General features: G+C 48.4%; 2 protein-coding genes across 2 annotated transcripts; both read left to right on the forward strand.

The window, feature by feature from the left end:
• Window positions 1–7,973: 7,973 nt before the first annotated feature.
• Window positions 7,974–12,161, forward strand: FOXG_16232 (uncharacterized protein; the record flags this gene model as incomplete). Its single annotated transcript, XM_018396301.1, has 6 exons — window positions 7,974–8,078; window positions 8,165–9,220; window positions 9,879–10,343; window positions 10,431–10,628; window positions 10,682–11,113; window positions 11,151–12,161. The coding sequence occupies 6 exons, from the start codon at window positions 7,974–7,976 to the stop codon at window positions 12,159–12,161; spliced, it is 3,267 nt and encodes a 1,088-aa protein (XP_018256857.1).
• A 3,377-nt stretch (window positions 12,162–15,538) lies between these two features.
• On the forward strand, window positions 15,539–16,105 carry FOXG_16233 (uncharacterized protein; the record flags this gene model as incomplete). The annotated part of the gene is made up of 1 exon (XM_018396302.1): window positions 15,539–16,105. The coding sequence occupies one exon, from the start codon at window positions 15,539–15,541 to the stop codon at window positions 16,103–16,105; it is 567 nt and encodes a 188-aa protein (XP_018256858.1).
• Between the last annotated feature and the right edge of the window lie 1,250 nt (window positions 16,106–17,355).

Here is a 17,355-nt window from a genome sequence, read left to right on the forward strand (position 1 = left end):
TAATTTTCACACTTGAGGATCAATCTAGTCCCCAGGAGCTTCTGTCTCTGTTCTGTCCTTTTTTGGTGTTTTCCCCGCTACCCGGTATTGATATATCCGGGACCCACAAAATACATGTTTCTTTTATCGAGGCGCTATCACTAATCCAACAGGAATGGGCTCCACTTCCCTTACTGCAATATTATTCTTGTATCCAAAAGAGGGGTGAAACCCCTCTTTGACAGACTGATCAAAGAATCAAGTCGACGATCAATAACATCACAACATTCTGGTCCACACTTGGATACACTCACCCCATCGTATTCGTGCGTATTTAACAGGAGTCCGGCCCCCACAAGTAAGTCACGGGACCGGGTTCCCGTCACCCCGCTTTAAGCCTCAACACCATAACCTTCATCAATTCAATTACTTAAAAAGTCGATATTATATCACGATTTTCATCCGGTTTTGGCCTAAAATGCCTTCTTATACGGAAGAAGATATGCTTATAGCAATTAACCTTGTTCAAAATGGCCAATCAGAGCTCAAAGCCGCCAAGGAAGCTTCTGTACCCCGATCAAGCTTACGGGATCGACTCAAGGGCATCAGGCCTCAAAAGAAGGCTCATTCCGATCAACAGCGGCTCAGCCCGACCGTTGAAGCCGATATCATCCGGTTTTTAAGGCTTCAAGATACCCTTTGTACTCCGTTAACCTATTTCCAAATCAGGCAACTTGTTACCATATACCGCTATAACTCATGAAATTCGGTAGCGCCTGTGGGTCTAAGCTAAGGAATGGACCCGCAGTTTCTAACTGTATGTGGTTACCACCAATTTGCGAACCCAACCTCCACTGTCCTTCCCTCCTTGGTAACTCGCCGATATCTCGACTTCTAACGGTCGCAATGACTTCTAATTTTAGGAATGCATTTATTGATATCATATGTATATGTATGCGAAAGAACGGCAATTTTTGGCGACCCTGATGAATTTCACAGATGTAACCGAAGATTTCGATGACGACGAATGCTTCGAGATCGGACAGACCTACCGCCTTGTTTATTGACTCCCCTCTTCGCCCGGTCAACCTCAAGGGATTTCCCTGACGAAAAACGATATCTACTACGGTTGGGTTAGAATACGAAGTTGTCAATTAGTTGACGATGTCCTAAAGATGGGAAAATGGTGTTTTTGTAAGCCTGAACGCAGGGGGAAAAGGTGGAATAAATTCGATCAAAGACTCGGCCGTTATCGCGAGTGGCAGGAAGGGGAGGCTTTTTTCTGGGTTGATGATCAATTTGACGGTCAGGACTAACTATGACTATCTTCTACTGCGAATACAACGTCAGGATCCTCGATTTGGACTGTAATTGAGTCCCCAACTTTTTCTATAGTAGTTAGATGACTTCTCAGACGTTCAATAAGGTCGGACTTCTTCCCTAACGAGGAAATGTTGTTCAAAGAAGCCATTTGCCGTAATTGAGAGACTTTCAATCGTCTGAGTGTGAAAATGAGGGTATCTTCGCCATATTCCTCGTCGGGACCGAAGGAAAGCTCCTCTTCGTCACACAGCCGGTCCACAAGCTCTTCTGACTTGATAGATGTATCCCCAGCTTTCTCCCAGCCTGAAAAGTCGATATTTTCAATTCCTTTGATGGAAATAAGATGATCTTGACTTCCGTCTGGTCTTGTAGTTATCCCTGCTCGAAGGAACGAGTCTCTTATTATATCCCGTTCTTTTTTTATCCTCTCCCAAGCTCTGTGGACAATCCACGTTGTCATGATTCTTCTTTCGCTGATCGTCCAATAGGTCTTTCCTTTCCGTTCTTCTTCTAACTCATATATATCCATTTCCTCACGATAAAACTGTTTAAATAGTCTATTTATTGTTGTATCTAACGGCTGTAATAAGCTCGTACAGCCGGCCGGGATAAGAGCTGAAGTCAACAGCTGTCTCCTGACTTCGACCTTGATCCGGTCCGTAAGGTGGAAAGAGGCGGCATCCATCACCAAAAGGAAGTCCTCAGTTGCTGATTTGACGGTCGGGATATCTTCTTTCAACCACGATTCCATCAGGTCTTCGTTATTATATGCGTGTTCATTATATATCACCCTGATCCCCGGAGCGTACTGATTACCCTCATCTTTAAATATCCTGCTTTTCTCGCTTGGGGAACCTTTAAATATAATCGTAGGTTCAAGCCGGCAAACGCCATCCCCAAAGATATACAAAATCGCCGTTGCCTGCCGCTTTTCCCACCCACTGCGTACAGTCTTTACCGATATAGTTTTGGAGCCTTGTAAATCCCAGGTATCTCCAGAGTCAATTTCAAAGGCTATAGGCGTCTCATCAACATTTAAAGTATACCGTTGTTTAAAGCGTCTTCGGGGCGTATCAAGGATGTTTTCAATATCCATTTTGGGTGATGATTGCTGTTTTAATGGTGATAATTGTTGATCGTGTTGTACGCGCTTGATGAATTTACCGAAAGATCCACATATCTCGCGATAAGCTTCAGGTTGTTGAGTAGCCCGTTTTGTGACTCTGCGCTTGATGATATTATATCGCCTCCTGAAGCCTGCCCACCAGCCATTGGAGAATGTAAATAGTACAGCTTGTTCTTCGGATGATACTGATGATGTGAATATATCTTTTGCCCGTTTTCTGAACCATGCAGTTGATACAGCGCGCTGTTGAAGTCTCAGCTGGATGAAGTCTTCAAACAATTGCTTCTCGAGCTGCGGCCACACGGGGGAATAAGCTCGTTTTTCCTGTTCAATTGAGATAATATCATGCCTATACCAATCACTAATTGTTTGCTGTTTAACTTGAAAGTAAGCAGCAGCTTCCTTCTGCGTAGGTCTTCTGTATCCCTCAATTGATTTGTGATGGTCAGGATCGAAAATGCGGTGATGATAGAGAAACATTACAACGGCAAGCCGGCAAGCCCTTGGGTGAGACTCTTCCTTCCGCCTAACCGGCTTTTTGACCTTATAGATCCGATCCTGGATTGACTTTATTTTCGGCCCAGGTTTTGCGGCTTTGGCCGGTCGCCCGGCCCCAGAATTATACCGCCGGACAGAGCTCGATCCACCAGTCATTTTGATATATAGTATGTATTATAATGACTTCAATTGCGATGCAAGAAGTGGTGCGCGACTAAATTGAATCCAGGGCTGCATATTTTTGGATCACCGGTTTGATATGTGCGGGGAAGAGCCTCATTGAATTACCTTCCTAATAGGGCTAGCGAGACACTAATGGGATCCACAGGCGCTACCGAATTTCATGAGTTATAGCGGTACAACCCCCCTTTCGACAGCCCCACCCTTTCGTCAAGCAAAAAAAAAAATAGCAGCACCAAAATTCGTCAACTTCACTTATACGAAATTTGGCCAGAATAAATAGCTACCTAAAAGAAGCTTCTTTTATTGATTATATAAATGAGTGGAGATAATTATTTTGACCTGTTGAGGATGTGCTGGGCACGCGATATATGCAAGTCATGCTATTGAAATATTTTCAAAATGGTCACTAACCTCCTCACCTCTCTTTCTCGTGATTTTTGATCTTTACCCTCGACAACAGCAGAAAAATGGCTAAATCACGACTTCAATGGGAATATACAGAGGACGATATGGCTGAGGCCATATTGGACATTACCGATCATGGTTTTTCACCCCCTCAAGCGGCCCAGAGAAGAGGAGTGCCTCGAACGACCCTCATTGATAGACTTAACGGCCGTGGGGCCGCTGAAGACCAGACCCAGCCTCGCCGACGTTTGTCCAAGAACCAAGAAGATAGGCTCGCTTTCTGAATCCTCCGCCAGGAGTCCTTAGGTTATGCTCCGTCCCACAGTCAGATCCACGCTTGTGTCATGGGCCTGCTGAGACAGCAGGGCGAACATCCCGACTTAGGACGTAACTTGGTGATCAAGTTTATCAATCGCCGCGCAGACCTAAAGACCAAGATGGGTAGACGTCAAGAAGCCAAGAGGTTCGACTCTTTCACACCTAGAGCGGTTCATTGGTACTTTGATATCCGGGATGGCCAGTATGGCTGGATCAAGCCTGAAAACACCGTCAACGTTGATGAAGGCGGTATTATGACAGGTTTCGGCAAGTATTCACCTCTATTACTTGTCGGTGCTTGCATTTTTGACCGACTAATCCTCTTCATTCAGGACTAGATAGCTTGGTTGTTAGAAGCGCGGACCCGAAGCGCAAGGCCTTTCTCAAAGGACCACAAACTCGAAATTGGACTTCATTCATCGAAGCTGTCACTGCTGACGGCCGCGTTTTAATTCCTGGCATAATCTTCAAGGGGAAAGAACTACAGAAACAATGGTTTCTTGACGAGTTCAAGCAGATAGCAGACTGGTATTACATAACTTCGCCCAACGGGTGGACTGATGACCACATAGGCATTGAATGGCTTGAAAGAGTTTATCTGCCCCAGACGACACCTGCTGATGAGTCAGACGCTAGACTGATCATTTTAGATGGTCACGGAAGCCATGCAACAGTATGTCCTTCATTTTCCCCATCTCACGATCAGTGCTGAGTGGTGGAAGGATGAATGGATGGCCACGTGCTTTTTGAATAACATTTATTGCTGCTATCTACCAGCACACTGCTCTCATGGACTTCAACCACTAGACAATGGAGTATTCAACGCGTTGAAGGCTGCATATCGACGAGAGTTGGAAAAGTTCCCTTCATTGACTGATTCCGCTCCAATGGACAAGGTCAATTTCATCAGGGCCTACGCCAAGGCTCGCCGAGTTGGAATGACTAAGAAGAACATACTGTCAGGCTGGAAGGTCACTGGAAACTGGCCCATTTCACGTGCGAAAGCGTTACGGCACCCTGAAATCCAACAAGATAGGCCAAACGGCAGCCTAAGAGCGACTCCTAAACCTAGGCCGTATCTTGGCTCAGACGATACGCCACAGACGAGCCGTCAAATTCGTGATCTTGGGTTGAACAAAACACCAAAGACGCGGAGACGGTACAACGTGATAGCCAAGGGCTTTGAAGCTCATCAGCAGACAGTAGCGGCGCATACGTGGAGGATTGCCAGCCTAGAGGAAGAATTGGCTCGGCTGAAAAGAGGGAAGAAGAGGAAGGCGGTGCCGAATCCTAACAAACGTTTCATGACTCTTGGAGAGACTCTAGCTGGTAAAGAGTCCATACCAGAAGGGGTGACTCGTTATACGCCTGTCAGGGTGGAATTTATCTCTTCAAGCGAGCAAGAGTCAGAATCGGAGGCTGGCTCGGTCATTGAAGTGAGAGAGGAAGCCGTACCCCAGCAACGGACCACGCGGTCAGGACGGCTTATCAAAAGACCTAAATTCCAATAGAGATAGTTGTTCGCTATTGTGAGATGAGATATTTTGCACATGTCCCTCATTTTGGCCGAGTTGTTTACAAGTGAAGTTGTCCATTTTTGGTGGTCCTCTTTTTTTTTTGCTTGACGAAAGGGTGGGGCTGTCGAAAGGGGGGTTGTGTATGGTATCCGTATTTTAAGCTTATAAGGCGATAACAAACCTCTCGGCAAGCATTGGGTTACCCGATTTCTCGCACGCTCTGAACGAATCAAAACGCTTAAAGCAGTTAGAGTTGAATATAAGCGTATTAAAGGGGCAAAGGCAATTATTATCCGGACTTGGTTCGACCAATTAAAGAAGCCCGAGATCACGGTAATCCGCGGCTGTAACCGTTGGAATATGGATGAAACGGGGATCTTCCAAGGGGTCAGTATTAACGGCTTAGTAGTTGGCCAATCAGAGAAGAGGAAGACCTTAAAAAGAAGCCCTCATAGGCGCGGCTGGGTTACAATAACGGAAGCTATATGTGCCGACGGCACGGCCCTTCCGCCCTTTGTTATCTTCAAAGGGGATCAGCCGCAACAACAATGGTTTCCGAGGGATCCTTCCTTTTTAGGCAATTGGCGCTTTGCAACGTCACCGAAGGGCTGGACCACTAACGAGATCGCAGCCCTATGGCTCAAGGAGGTCTTCATCCCGTGTGCATTGCCTAAAAAGGAAGGGGAAGAGAGACTTCCTTTCTTAGACGGGCATGAGAGCCATTTAACGGATGAGTTTATCTTTCTTTGCTTTAAGCATAATATCTACCCCTGTTACCTTCCGCCGTATACGTCACATGTCCTTCAGCCTCTTGATTTAACTATATTTAGCTTATTGAAGCTTATATATCGCCGCGAACTTGAGTTGGAAGCCCTACTCGTTGAACAAGGAAATACAGCTAAGGCCGCCTTTTTAAGGTGTTATTTTAAGGCTTGGGCTGCTGCCTTTACCGAAGAGAAGATCCGGGCCGGCTGGCTTGCATCAGACTTGTGGCCTATTAACGTTATGAGACCGTTATCAAGTAAATATGTAATGCCGGATGAAAATGAGGCTCAAGCTGCCGAATCAGGCAATCCGACTACACCACCAGCTAATACAAGCTCTCAATTACCTTATCTTAAAGCACCACATAAGCTATCTGATGTTATGCAGCTTGCAAGAGCCGAATTAGGCAATAAGGCACTTACACCAACAAAGAGGCACTTGTTTCAGACGATTGGAAAGGGACTTGATGAACGGGCTGTTGAATTAGCTTTAATATCAGATGAAAATAGGATATTAAGCGAGAAAATCAACCAATCAGAGGTCTCAAGGAGAAGGAAGCTTACATTAGATCCAAATCAGAAGGTATATAGCTTAAAGGAGGTCTATGAAGCAAAGGGACACTATTGTAGTAAATACAACAGGGAAGTAAAGTTAACTAGGTTATTTCTTTTAATAAATATAAGCTTCTTTTATTAGTATAAAGAAATTAGATTAAAATTAAGCTTCTTTCTATTGATTTCTATATAGTTGAAGATATCGAGGTTATGGTGTTGAGGCTTAAAGCGGGGTGACGGGAACCCGGGGTGACGGGAACCCGGTCCCGTGACTTATATCAAAGACCAAGTTCTTTCCCGCCTTCCACGCCGCCTACCAAGCTACTATTACAGAAAGTAATATCCAGGGAGGTTTTAGAGGAGCCGGGCTTGCTCCCCTTGACCCAGAAAATATCATCTCAAAGATGGATGTGCAGTTACGGACCCCGACGCCTCCTATAGAGGTCACGGCACCTTCGACCCCCTGGGCTTCAAGGACCCCAAAGACAGTACTAGAGGCTCAATTATATTCTAAGTATCTAAAGACATAGATCATTAATCATAAAAGCAGCTCCTCAGAGTCAATTATCCAACCTGTTAGGCATTTTGAAAAGGCAACAAGCGTTCTTGTCTATAAGATAGTCCTACTAGAGGATAGGGTAAAACAACTTAAACAAGAGAATAAGATAGTAGGCCGGCGCCAGAGGGGAAAACGAACTAGACTACAGAAAGGAGGGCCCCTAGTTATAGAAGAGGCATCACAAGTAATTGATCAGATGGATGTTAATACGCAGGTAGCGGCCGAGTCGTCGAGAAGTGGTGGTTGCAGAGGGTCAAGGGGACCGAGAGTTATGCATTGTAGCAAATGCGGCAAGGCCGGGCATAATGCAAGGACCTGTCAGGAGGAAATCGAGGTTAATGTGGAAGAATATAGCGATTAGTTTTAATTGATTTAAAAGGTTAACGTACATGATAAGCATGTGAACCATCCAAGCATGTGAACCACTTTTCCCTCCTACACCTAACATTTCACTTAATCAATTGATTTATCAACCACCAAGCATGTCAGACCCAAATTACGAAGCTAGAATACTTCTTGCCCTTCAGGCACTTCAAAATAATCCTAAATTAAGCCTCCGATGCGCTGCAGATATGTATAAAGTTAATCGCATAACCTTACGTCACCGACAGAATGGTCTCCAATCTCGATGCGATTGGATTCCAAAATCACGCCGTTTATCAAATCTAGAGGAACAGATTATAGTTCAGTTTATTCTCGACCTAGATACGCGAGGATTTCCTCCCCGACTGCGTGCTGTTGAAGAAATGGCCAACCGACTGCTTGCTGACCGCAATGCACTACCTGTCGGCAAGCGCTGGGCTCATAACTTCGTCACGCGCCATAAAGAGCTTAAGATGCGCTTTTTTTTCGTAAATATGACTATCGGAGAGCCAAACGCGAAGATCCAACTATTATTCGCAATTGGTTTACGCTTGTAGCGAATACAATTGCGAAGTACGGCATTCGATCCGATGATATCTGGAACTTTGACGAGACTGGCTTCCTTATAGGCATGATTGCAAGCGGAATGGTTGTCACAGGCACAGACAGGCGTGGACGACCTAAATCAGTGCAGCCTGGAAACCGGGAATGGATTACGGTCATTCAGGCGATTAATGCGGCAGGCTGGGCGATCCAGCCGTTTATCATCGGTGGGGGCCAATATCACCTCGCCAACTGGTACCGAGAAAGCAACCTCCCAGCCGATTGGGTTATTGCAACGAGCCAAAATGGGTGGACAAATAACGAGCTAGGTCTTGAGTGGCTAAAGCACCTTGATCGGTGTACAAGCAACCGATCAGTTGGTTCCTATCGTCTTCTGATCCTCGATGGCCATGAAAGTCACCACTCTGTCGATTTTGACAGATATTGCGAGGAACATAAGATCATTACACTTTGTATGCCACCTCATTCGTCTCATCTACTCCAGCCTCTTGATGTTGGGTACTTTAACCTACTTAAAAACGCTTACGGTCGAGAAATTGAGCATTTGATCAGATGCTCTATAACACATGTTTGTAAGACCGAGTTCTTCCCGGCCTTTTATGCCGCGCATCAAGCTACTATGACCGAAAAAAATATCAAGTCAGCCTTTAGAGGAGCCGGGCTTGTTCCTTTAGACCCAGAAAGTGTGATCTCAAAGCTTGATGTGCAGCTGCGGACTCCAACGCCTGCTGAAGAGGTCGCTAACCCTTCAACCCCTTGGGTCTCAAAGACGCCAAAGTCCGTGCTTGAGGCTGGCTCTCAGTCTGAATACCTTGAACGACGAATCAGAAGACATCACAGTAGCTCTCCAGAGTCGGTTATTGAAGCTATGAAGTCTTTAGAGAAGTCAACAAAGGAATGTATGCATAAGATTACCATACTGACAGCCAGGCTGGATGATGTTCAAGAGGCAAATAAGATACTAAGCCGGTGCCGAAGGGCAAAAATAACCCGACTACAGAAGGGAGGAGTAATGATAGTAGATGAAGCAAGGCAGGCAATTGACCAGATGGATGTTGATGCGCAGGTAGTTGCAGAATCGTCAAGAAGTAGCGGTCAAAGAAAGTCGGTCGGACCGGGGGTTCGGCGCTGTGGAGTGTGCGGTAAGCCCGGACATAATGCAAGGACGTGTCAGGTAGTAATTAGGATGTCTGGGGAAGAATATAGTAAGTAGTTTTAATTGATTAATTGATTTGTTGTGTTTTTATGATGATATCTGCCTATATGGTGTAGGAAAAGTGGTTCACATACTTGGATGGTTCACATGCTTATCGATGGTGCCCGCAATTACGTCGTAATTCGCTCCGACCACGTGACGACTTATCCCCCGCAAAAAGCGGCCCGTGAAATCGTGTGCGCGGCGCCTGATAAGTGCATTTGATAAGTTCCCCGCAACTTATCAGGCCCCAGACAGGAAACAAACACCACGTCGAAAGGCCTTGATCGACCAAGATGGCCGCAGACGACTCGTACACGGCCGCAGACGAGCGTGCCCGTGCCGCCCGGAGGGCGGGCCTTCAGGCGAAGAAGGACGAACAGCCGGCGAACACGGCACGGAGTTATGCTGCGAAGCAGCGGGAGTGGAAGGCACGTTCCCCCGGCCGCCGCCCTCTCTTTTCCCCTTTGCCCTTGTCTCTTTTTTTTACGTAGAGTCCCATAGGCGGCTAATAGACGAGAACTTATAGGCCTGGTGCCGTACGCCTCGGGCTGCGGCAGACGGCTCACTTTATAGCTGGCCCGACGGCGAGCTCGTAACTCCAGACAAGCTAGCAGCGTGGCTCAAAGAGGATATCCTCTTACGACGCGTTGCCTCGCCGCAAAAGAAACCACGGGCACGGGGTGTCAAAGGAAAGGCTGTACAGTTACGGCGGCAGCTCGAACAGGAGCAGCTCGAGTCCGCGGCCCTGGCAGAGGCCGAAAGCCTAGCCGAAGCCCTAGAGGTCCCCCTGGCTGAGGCCGCCGAGCTGCTTGCGGACGACCGCGAGGGCTACGTGCCACCCACGGCCCTTGCGCCAGCTGCAGCAGACCTTGCCGAAGGATCTCTGCTTACGAGGGGCACTATCGACGCCTATATCGCGGCCGTTATCGAGCTCTGGCGGCTCCAGGTAGCCCACGGCAACGCAAACACGGAAAACCCCCGGGGCGCCGCCGTATGAGGCTTCCTTGAGCAACGCGGCCGGCAGCGGGGGAAGCACGACCGCGCCTCCTTTAAAGACCGCGGGACTGACGGGATCCAGGCCGGCTATTCACCCGACGAATGGCTCCGGGTCCAGGATCTCCTTCTCAGCGGGGCCGCATACATGCCGCAAAACCTCCGTACGCGAGTTGACCTCCTATTCGGCCACTACTACCTCTTACGGGGGAAAACCGCCGTAAGATGGAGCTTGCAGACCTGTCTCTACTCGACTATCCGTCTTCAGAAGGCCCGAGCCCCTGTGGCTGCCTCGTTACCCTTTTGCAAGACGGTAAGCTAAACAAGACGGCAAAGAAAGAGTTCATGGGTGCCCTCCGGCATAAGGACCCCTTGTTCTGTACGCAAGGGGCCTTAGCACAGCTCTTCTTCTGGCGCTGGCACGTTGCCGGCGAGCCGTCCCCGTCCTTCCGGCGCCGCCAGGACTGGTATCGGATCAAGGTTCTTGTCGGACGGGACCGCGAGCAGGAGCTCTCGTACCCGACGCAGCTACAAGAGACCTGGCGTATCTTCGGTGCTGCTGGCCTTATGGCGTCAAAGAAGACGCACCTCCCGCGCAGGGTAGGCGCCCAGGACGCGGAGACCCACGGCACGTCGCTCGCCCAGATCTCGCAGGCCGGCCGCTGGAACCAGAGCGTGCTCTGCCAGGCCTATCTTACGCGTCTACCGCGCCAGTTCATGCGTATTGTTGCCGGCTTCTCGGCGTCACCCGGGACTACTTCCTCGCGCGTGCGGCCACGAGCCCCCGTACGTCTTACAAAAGCAGCTCTGGCCGTGGATCGAGGAGTGGGAGCCTCGCTTTGAGGCTCGCGCGCGCCGGCAATGCTGGGCAGAAGGTGGCCTCGACGACGACGACCTAGCCGCCGACGGCTTCCTTAAGCTTATGCGGCGCCTGCGCATAGTACTGTTACAGGACCTGGCTGTATTGCAGCCTCGCTATCCGTCGCTACCCTTCTTCGCCTACGCCCCTTTTAACGGGCCCGAATGGGATGAGTTCGCCGTCGCCGTTCGCTCTGACGCGGTAGGGGCTACGGAGCCGTTAAGCCTGCTCGTACAATGCGCGCTGCCAGAGCTTAGCGGTGTGTTAGAGAGCACACGCGAGGCCGTCTTACAGAATAGCCAGCGGCTGGCCATCCGGCTAGAGGCCCAGCTAGAAGGAATTCAGGACGGCCTCGATGCCCTCCTCCAAGGCAAGGTCCCTGTCACCTTTACCGGCCACTTTGGAGCCGGGCCAGCAGTGTCGCTGGCGCCGGCGCCGGCGCCGTCGACAGCCCCTACCTTGAACTTCAATACGGCTCCGGCTCCGGCTCCAGAGCCTCCAGTACCAGGTATGCCCGTCGTTGCAGCCCTGGCTAAGGTCTTTACAGTGCGGGATGTCTGGAAGGAATGGGAGGAAGGGATTGCAGGTCAGCCGGCCGTACGGGTGCTAGAAGAGACGTGGGGAAGCCGCTGGCGCCCGGGGAACGGGATCAGGGTGCAGTTCTGTCGCCGGAAGGTGATCTGGGACGAGCTCTTGGCCCGCACGGCGTCCGGCAAGAGCGAGGAGGAGGCAGTTGCAGAGCTAGAGCTCTTACGCGCCGGCCAGAGCTTGAATCGGCTCATCGACGAGCTCAAACAGCGCCGCCGGCGGGGCCAGGGCCAGGGCCGGATACGGGTACAGGTAGGGACCCCCGTGCCCGATGACCCAGGCCCGGGACCAAGGCCGACTCGGGGCCAGGGCCATCGGGGGCGCTGGGCTCGGCTAGGGAGAAGGCGGACTGCCCCTCGTCGACAGTAAGCTGGCCATCAGGTAGGATCTTTATATATTTATAGCGGTAACTAGTCTGTATCCAGTTATCTATCTAGAAGGCATATTCTTTTATTAATTCTTTTTTTTTTTTTTTTTTTTTTTTTTTTTTAAATATTAAGGAGCAGCAGGATTAGCGCATTGCTATGTCGTAGTCCTTGCAGCAAAGCCTGGCCCCCCAGCCGCTGCACATGCAAATATCTCAGCGCCCGCTCATCTATACAACGTCGCTCTTGAACCAAACGGACCGCCAGAGCGTAGCAGTCCTCCGGCCCTGAAATTGCATCGATTTGGCTCCTAACCGTCGAGATATTCGCGTGCGCGGCGCCGGGCACTTATCAGATGGTAGTTGTGTAATCACATACGATTTCCCGAAATTACTCCGCAAAACGACCCCACGATAAGTTCTGCTTATCATGTACGTTATGGTGTTTTTAGAAGTAATCTTATTATCTAGGTGATAAAAAGTGGCTCACCTGCTTATCTGGCTCACCCGCTTATCAAACACGTTAATTGCTTTCCGAACCATATATATACCAATGACGTATGTTACCCTATACGAAATAATCCAAATATGCTGGACCAAACAAAACCACACATTCGGGCCATGAATGGCGCGGACACACAGAACATACACTGCCGATATTATAGAAAAGCCATTGGTATATTTTACGATTGATATGTCGAGCCTTTGTTAATCCCTGGGATATAAGGGTCCAAATTAGAAGTATAAACTATCAATTGGCTAATTCGCAGGTTTTGCCCCGATCTCTTGTGGGCGCTAGGTAGGAACTCATCTAAAAGTATAATAACTAAGAACTTGCTTGACAGTAACCTTAAGCTCCCATGTTAAGACTTGCTTCCTTTCATACCGTCCTCGTCTAAACTGATCATAAGACTACGCGGAAGAGGTCAGTCATGGACGGAGCTAAGCTTTAGGCAGCATACTCACATCTTGGTCGGTGGCACGATCTTTGCTTAGGCTGGAAGGAGGGGTATTATTCACCATGACTGACAGGGGTTATTTATTTCACACGGTTAGAACCATGACAAGTTCAGTGTGCTCTGCGCTGCAACATACATTTCATCAGAGACTTCTGTTGCGGAAAGGAAGAAGCGAATAAAAACCGAATCTTCACAATCATGTGCCATTTTCCGTGCGCCTGAACCTCCCCCATTCTGGGATCCAAGAATTGTCGATCGGCGTTCGTGGTGAGATATAGTAAGTAATAGAAGTCCTAACACTCTCCCCTTCTCGGTCCAGCCTTTCAGTAGCGGATGCGGAAGGAAAACCTATTCGAGACTTTCCGCCACCGGCAAAAAAAATCATTTTCTCGACATAATGCCTATCATATAAAGTCTCATATAAAGTGTCAAAATGTAGCTTCGTCATACTTGCCGCCCTGCTGGTACAGTAATCGAAGGTTGACCGAAATGTTCCTGTACATAGTATCACCTTCTCGAGTGATAGCTCACGGACTCGTGTCCGCTGAATAAATCCAAGCAGATCCGTCTCTTTGGCAGAAACCCCAGAAAACTTGCAACGCTTTAGGATGGGCAGCCTATCAAGTTCGACTATGCGCTGTAGAATGGTTTCGTAGTAGAAATGACCGACTAAGGCCGAATAACCCATTGGGATCCGAAGATAATCTATTTCCAAGTTTTCAAGTTGGTTGCATAGCCGAAGCAGTCCTGAAAGGCCGACAAAGTCGTTTTCATCTCCAGCTTCTGCTTGTACCTCAGCCGCATCCTTCTTGGAGGATCGCCCCACGTCCTGTTTGTTCTCTTGTAGAGCTCTACGAAACGCGAAAACCCGAGTGGAGAGGCTTATTGATAATGACCTTAGGGTTGCCAAAGTCTTGGCAAAACCGGAGTCATTCCAGTCGATTGCATTGATTTGATCGCACACCAAGCTAGAACAATGCATGTCCGGTTCGCTGAAGATGTTGAGGCTGTCAATGCGCAAGCTGCTCGCGGCTAATGCAGATACAACTGTATCAAACGTGTGCATTGTGCATAGCCACACACTCTTCTGCAAGGGGACTAAAGGCCCTGAATCGGCACGTAAGGTCATTTCTTCGCCGTTACGGACAATGGCTACTCGTAGCGTAAGCAACCGAAGACTTCCGTTCTTGCTGTATTTTGCAAGCCCGTTGAATGCTTGGCTAAGTAGATTGACTTGCATCCTCCGTGTTTCTTCTTTTTGCCAATAATTTTCCTTCCGTGGTTTCCGGCTTTCGCATTCCTTGACAATACCTACAAGATATAGGTACTGGATTAGACATCGAAGACCCCCAGCTTGAATACCCTCAGCGAATGTCCGTAGAGCATCAACCGTGACATTGACATGTTTCGAACGAAAGAACGTCCTGAAACGATACTGTGAGGATTTCAAGGCAAGTGATTTGCAGGTAAGGCGAAGATTGCGAATATCGTCGAAGTCTAGCAGCTGAGCAATGCATTCGACAACGGGTTCTGGACAGCTTTCCAGACCTAAAGGCATGTTGTATATGAAGAGTAAACAAGGATATGTGTGAACGAGGCCGTTTGTTCCTCTTTGGTGTTTAAGATGGGTATCTTGATTTGTATAAAACGGAACGATATATCCAGAGTTAGGTGCACTAAGGTGGCAAAATGGCATGGCCTCGACGCTTATTGGGAACCATTGAAGAATAGGTATGACGAAATAGTAGTTGATCAGACAGCTATCCTCTCACCTAGCTGTTGGTCTTGCTTGAGTGGATTATGTCACTATTTCGCCCATAGCAATCACCTAATGTCCTTTAGATAACCTCAGTCGGCACGACTCACTGCTAGCCATGAGGGAAGGTTTACACCATTGGGTCTAAAGCCTATAATGGCGTGATGGCAATTGCGGGGTAAGACCGCGGTCAGGAGACAATGTCTCTAGGTGTCAACTGAGTCGTCTTGGATCAGATCATAAATTGTAAAGTTGATAAGGAAACACGTCATTGTTACAATGCCAAAAACTCTGTCTAGAAGGAAGTCAGATCACTTACACAACACTACTGTTCCCACATGGGTATTACTGGCGCTGCATTTAGAGGCACCCTTCACTTCAATCATTGCATCAGATCATGCCGAATCATGTTGAGCTTACAACACATTGACAATGAGCAAATCCTTTCTATAGAGCCACGGAGCGTCCTCTCCAGTCAGATGTAAAGACTTTGCCTTCTTTAATGCTATATATACCCCCAGCAGCTGACTTTCAGAACGATGAGCTATAATGACTTCCCATGTATCCCTGCAGATCACTAGTTTCTCAACAAGCACGCAAAACAATAGGCGGTTTACTTACCAACAAACGCATCTTTCCACATTCCATTGCCAACAAAGTACGCACGATGGCTCTTTTCCCTCGCAGCCTTTATAATTCTGATTCCCCCTTTCACCCAATCTTCCGACTTCTCGAAGATTACGACACATACTCCCGAAAAGATCAGAATACTCATAACACTGGAATGATCCACTGGCAGCCCAGGTTTGATATTTGCGAGACGCCTCGGGCTTACGAACTCCATGGGGAACTTCCTGGTATTAACAAGAAGGAGGTGCAGCTCGAGTTTACTGAGCCGCAGACACTGGTCATCCGTGGAAAGTCCGAGCGAACCTATACCTCAGGGAACCCTCCTGCAGGTTTTGTCGAAGGCCCATCTGCGCATGGAGCTATTAAAGGCGATGGCGACGACCACAATAAATCGCAGCCTCAACAGCCAGAAAAGGGCGACAAACATGGCGAAAAGACGAAGTATTGGATTGCTGAGCGCAGCATCGGCGAGTTCTCCCGCACCTTCACCTTCCCATCTCCTGTGGATCAGGATAGTGTCAGCGCCGGCTTTCAAGACGGGATCCTGAGTATTATTGTCCCGAAGGTCAAGAAACATGAGTCCCGCCGCATCCATATTGATTGAACCTAACCGCGAGGCCAGCAAATACGGCGGCGTGCTTGAGCTTTCACTGATCGTAACTTGTCTTATCATTCTCATTTTCCTTGGAGGCTGCTTTTGTATATCTATAATATAATTCGGTCCCTATCTTCTCTCATTTATTAAAAATACACGCTCTCTGCAACTTCCATAGTAAGATCTACAAGATAGTCCTGTTCACAACCACCTCTAGCCTCCCAAGAACGTCTTATGTGACTCTTCGACTGATTGAGTGCTTTTTACTGTCCGGAGTAGTGCTGCGAGGACCTTGTCAGATTATGATGTTGTGGTTGTAGAATTGTAAGGAAGTTTCAGTTGTTTGGCAAAGTTAAGAGAGGCTGGTCGTACTGCATGCGTAGTATGGTAGCATTAAGTTATTTATTTATAAGACTAATATAAATAATATAACTTAAATCTCTGCACAAGTATTAACAGATTTAACCATGTAAAACATCGGACACGTTGTGACATATCACGACGCGTTATAACGCCTAAACCCAAATGTCTCCTCCTTTACTCGATTCATATGGTCGGTGAACCTTCAACTTCGAGATGGCGGACATACCTCTTGACCCTGAACTACCGACCAACCACGAGGGACAAGCCGAGGTCCCTCGGCGTTCTCGGAATCCAGACACCACGACGTCCGCCAGCCTTCTACTTTGGCACCGACAAGTGATGAGGAGCGGAGAATCTTCCGCGTCTGGAAGGGACTCACGCTGGCCGAGCGCAGCAAATATACCATATCATGGGTATGGAACTATGGGGTCGAGATTCAATCCAAAACTTCCCGACTATGGATCTGTATGCCATGTGTGCGCCAGAAGACCCCCACGCTACAGTCATACGAATCCAAAGGCACCCAAAACGCTGAACTCCACCTCTGGAATGCTCACGGCTACTGGGATCCATCAGGACGACGTTCAACACCGCCAGAGAAGAAAGGAGGCAAGAGGGTTCTTGCTTCTATTTCGGACTTCATGAACCTGAAACGTTTCGATCTAAAGGAGCAAGCGCTGGCCAACAGCTTGATCAAACGATTTGATCCAGGAGAGTTCCAGAAGCTCATTGTCAACTGGAGAGTCGAAAGCCAGCAATCGTTCAAGCCGGTTGAACACCCTCGATTGCAACAGATTTTGGAATACCTCAATCCGGCGGTCAAGGTTACGAGTGCGCACATCACGGCGAAGACTGTGCACACACTGGCGGTTCAACAATTCGAGCGATGTCATAGC

This window comes from Fusarium oxysporum, chromosome 6 (genome assembly GCF_000149955.1).
Source record: "Fusarium oxysporum f. sp. lycopersici 4287 chromosome 6, whole genome shotgun sequence".
Classification (NCBI taxonomy): domain Eukaryota; kingdom Fungi; phylum Ascomycota; class Sordariomycetes; order Hypocreales; family Nectriaceae; genus Fusarium; species Fusarium oxysporum.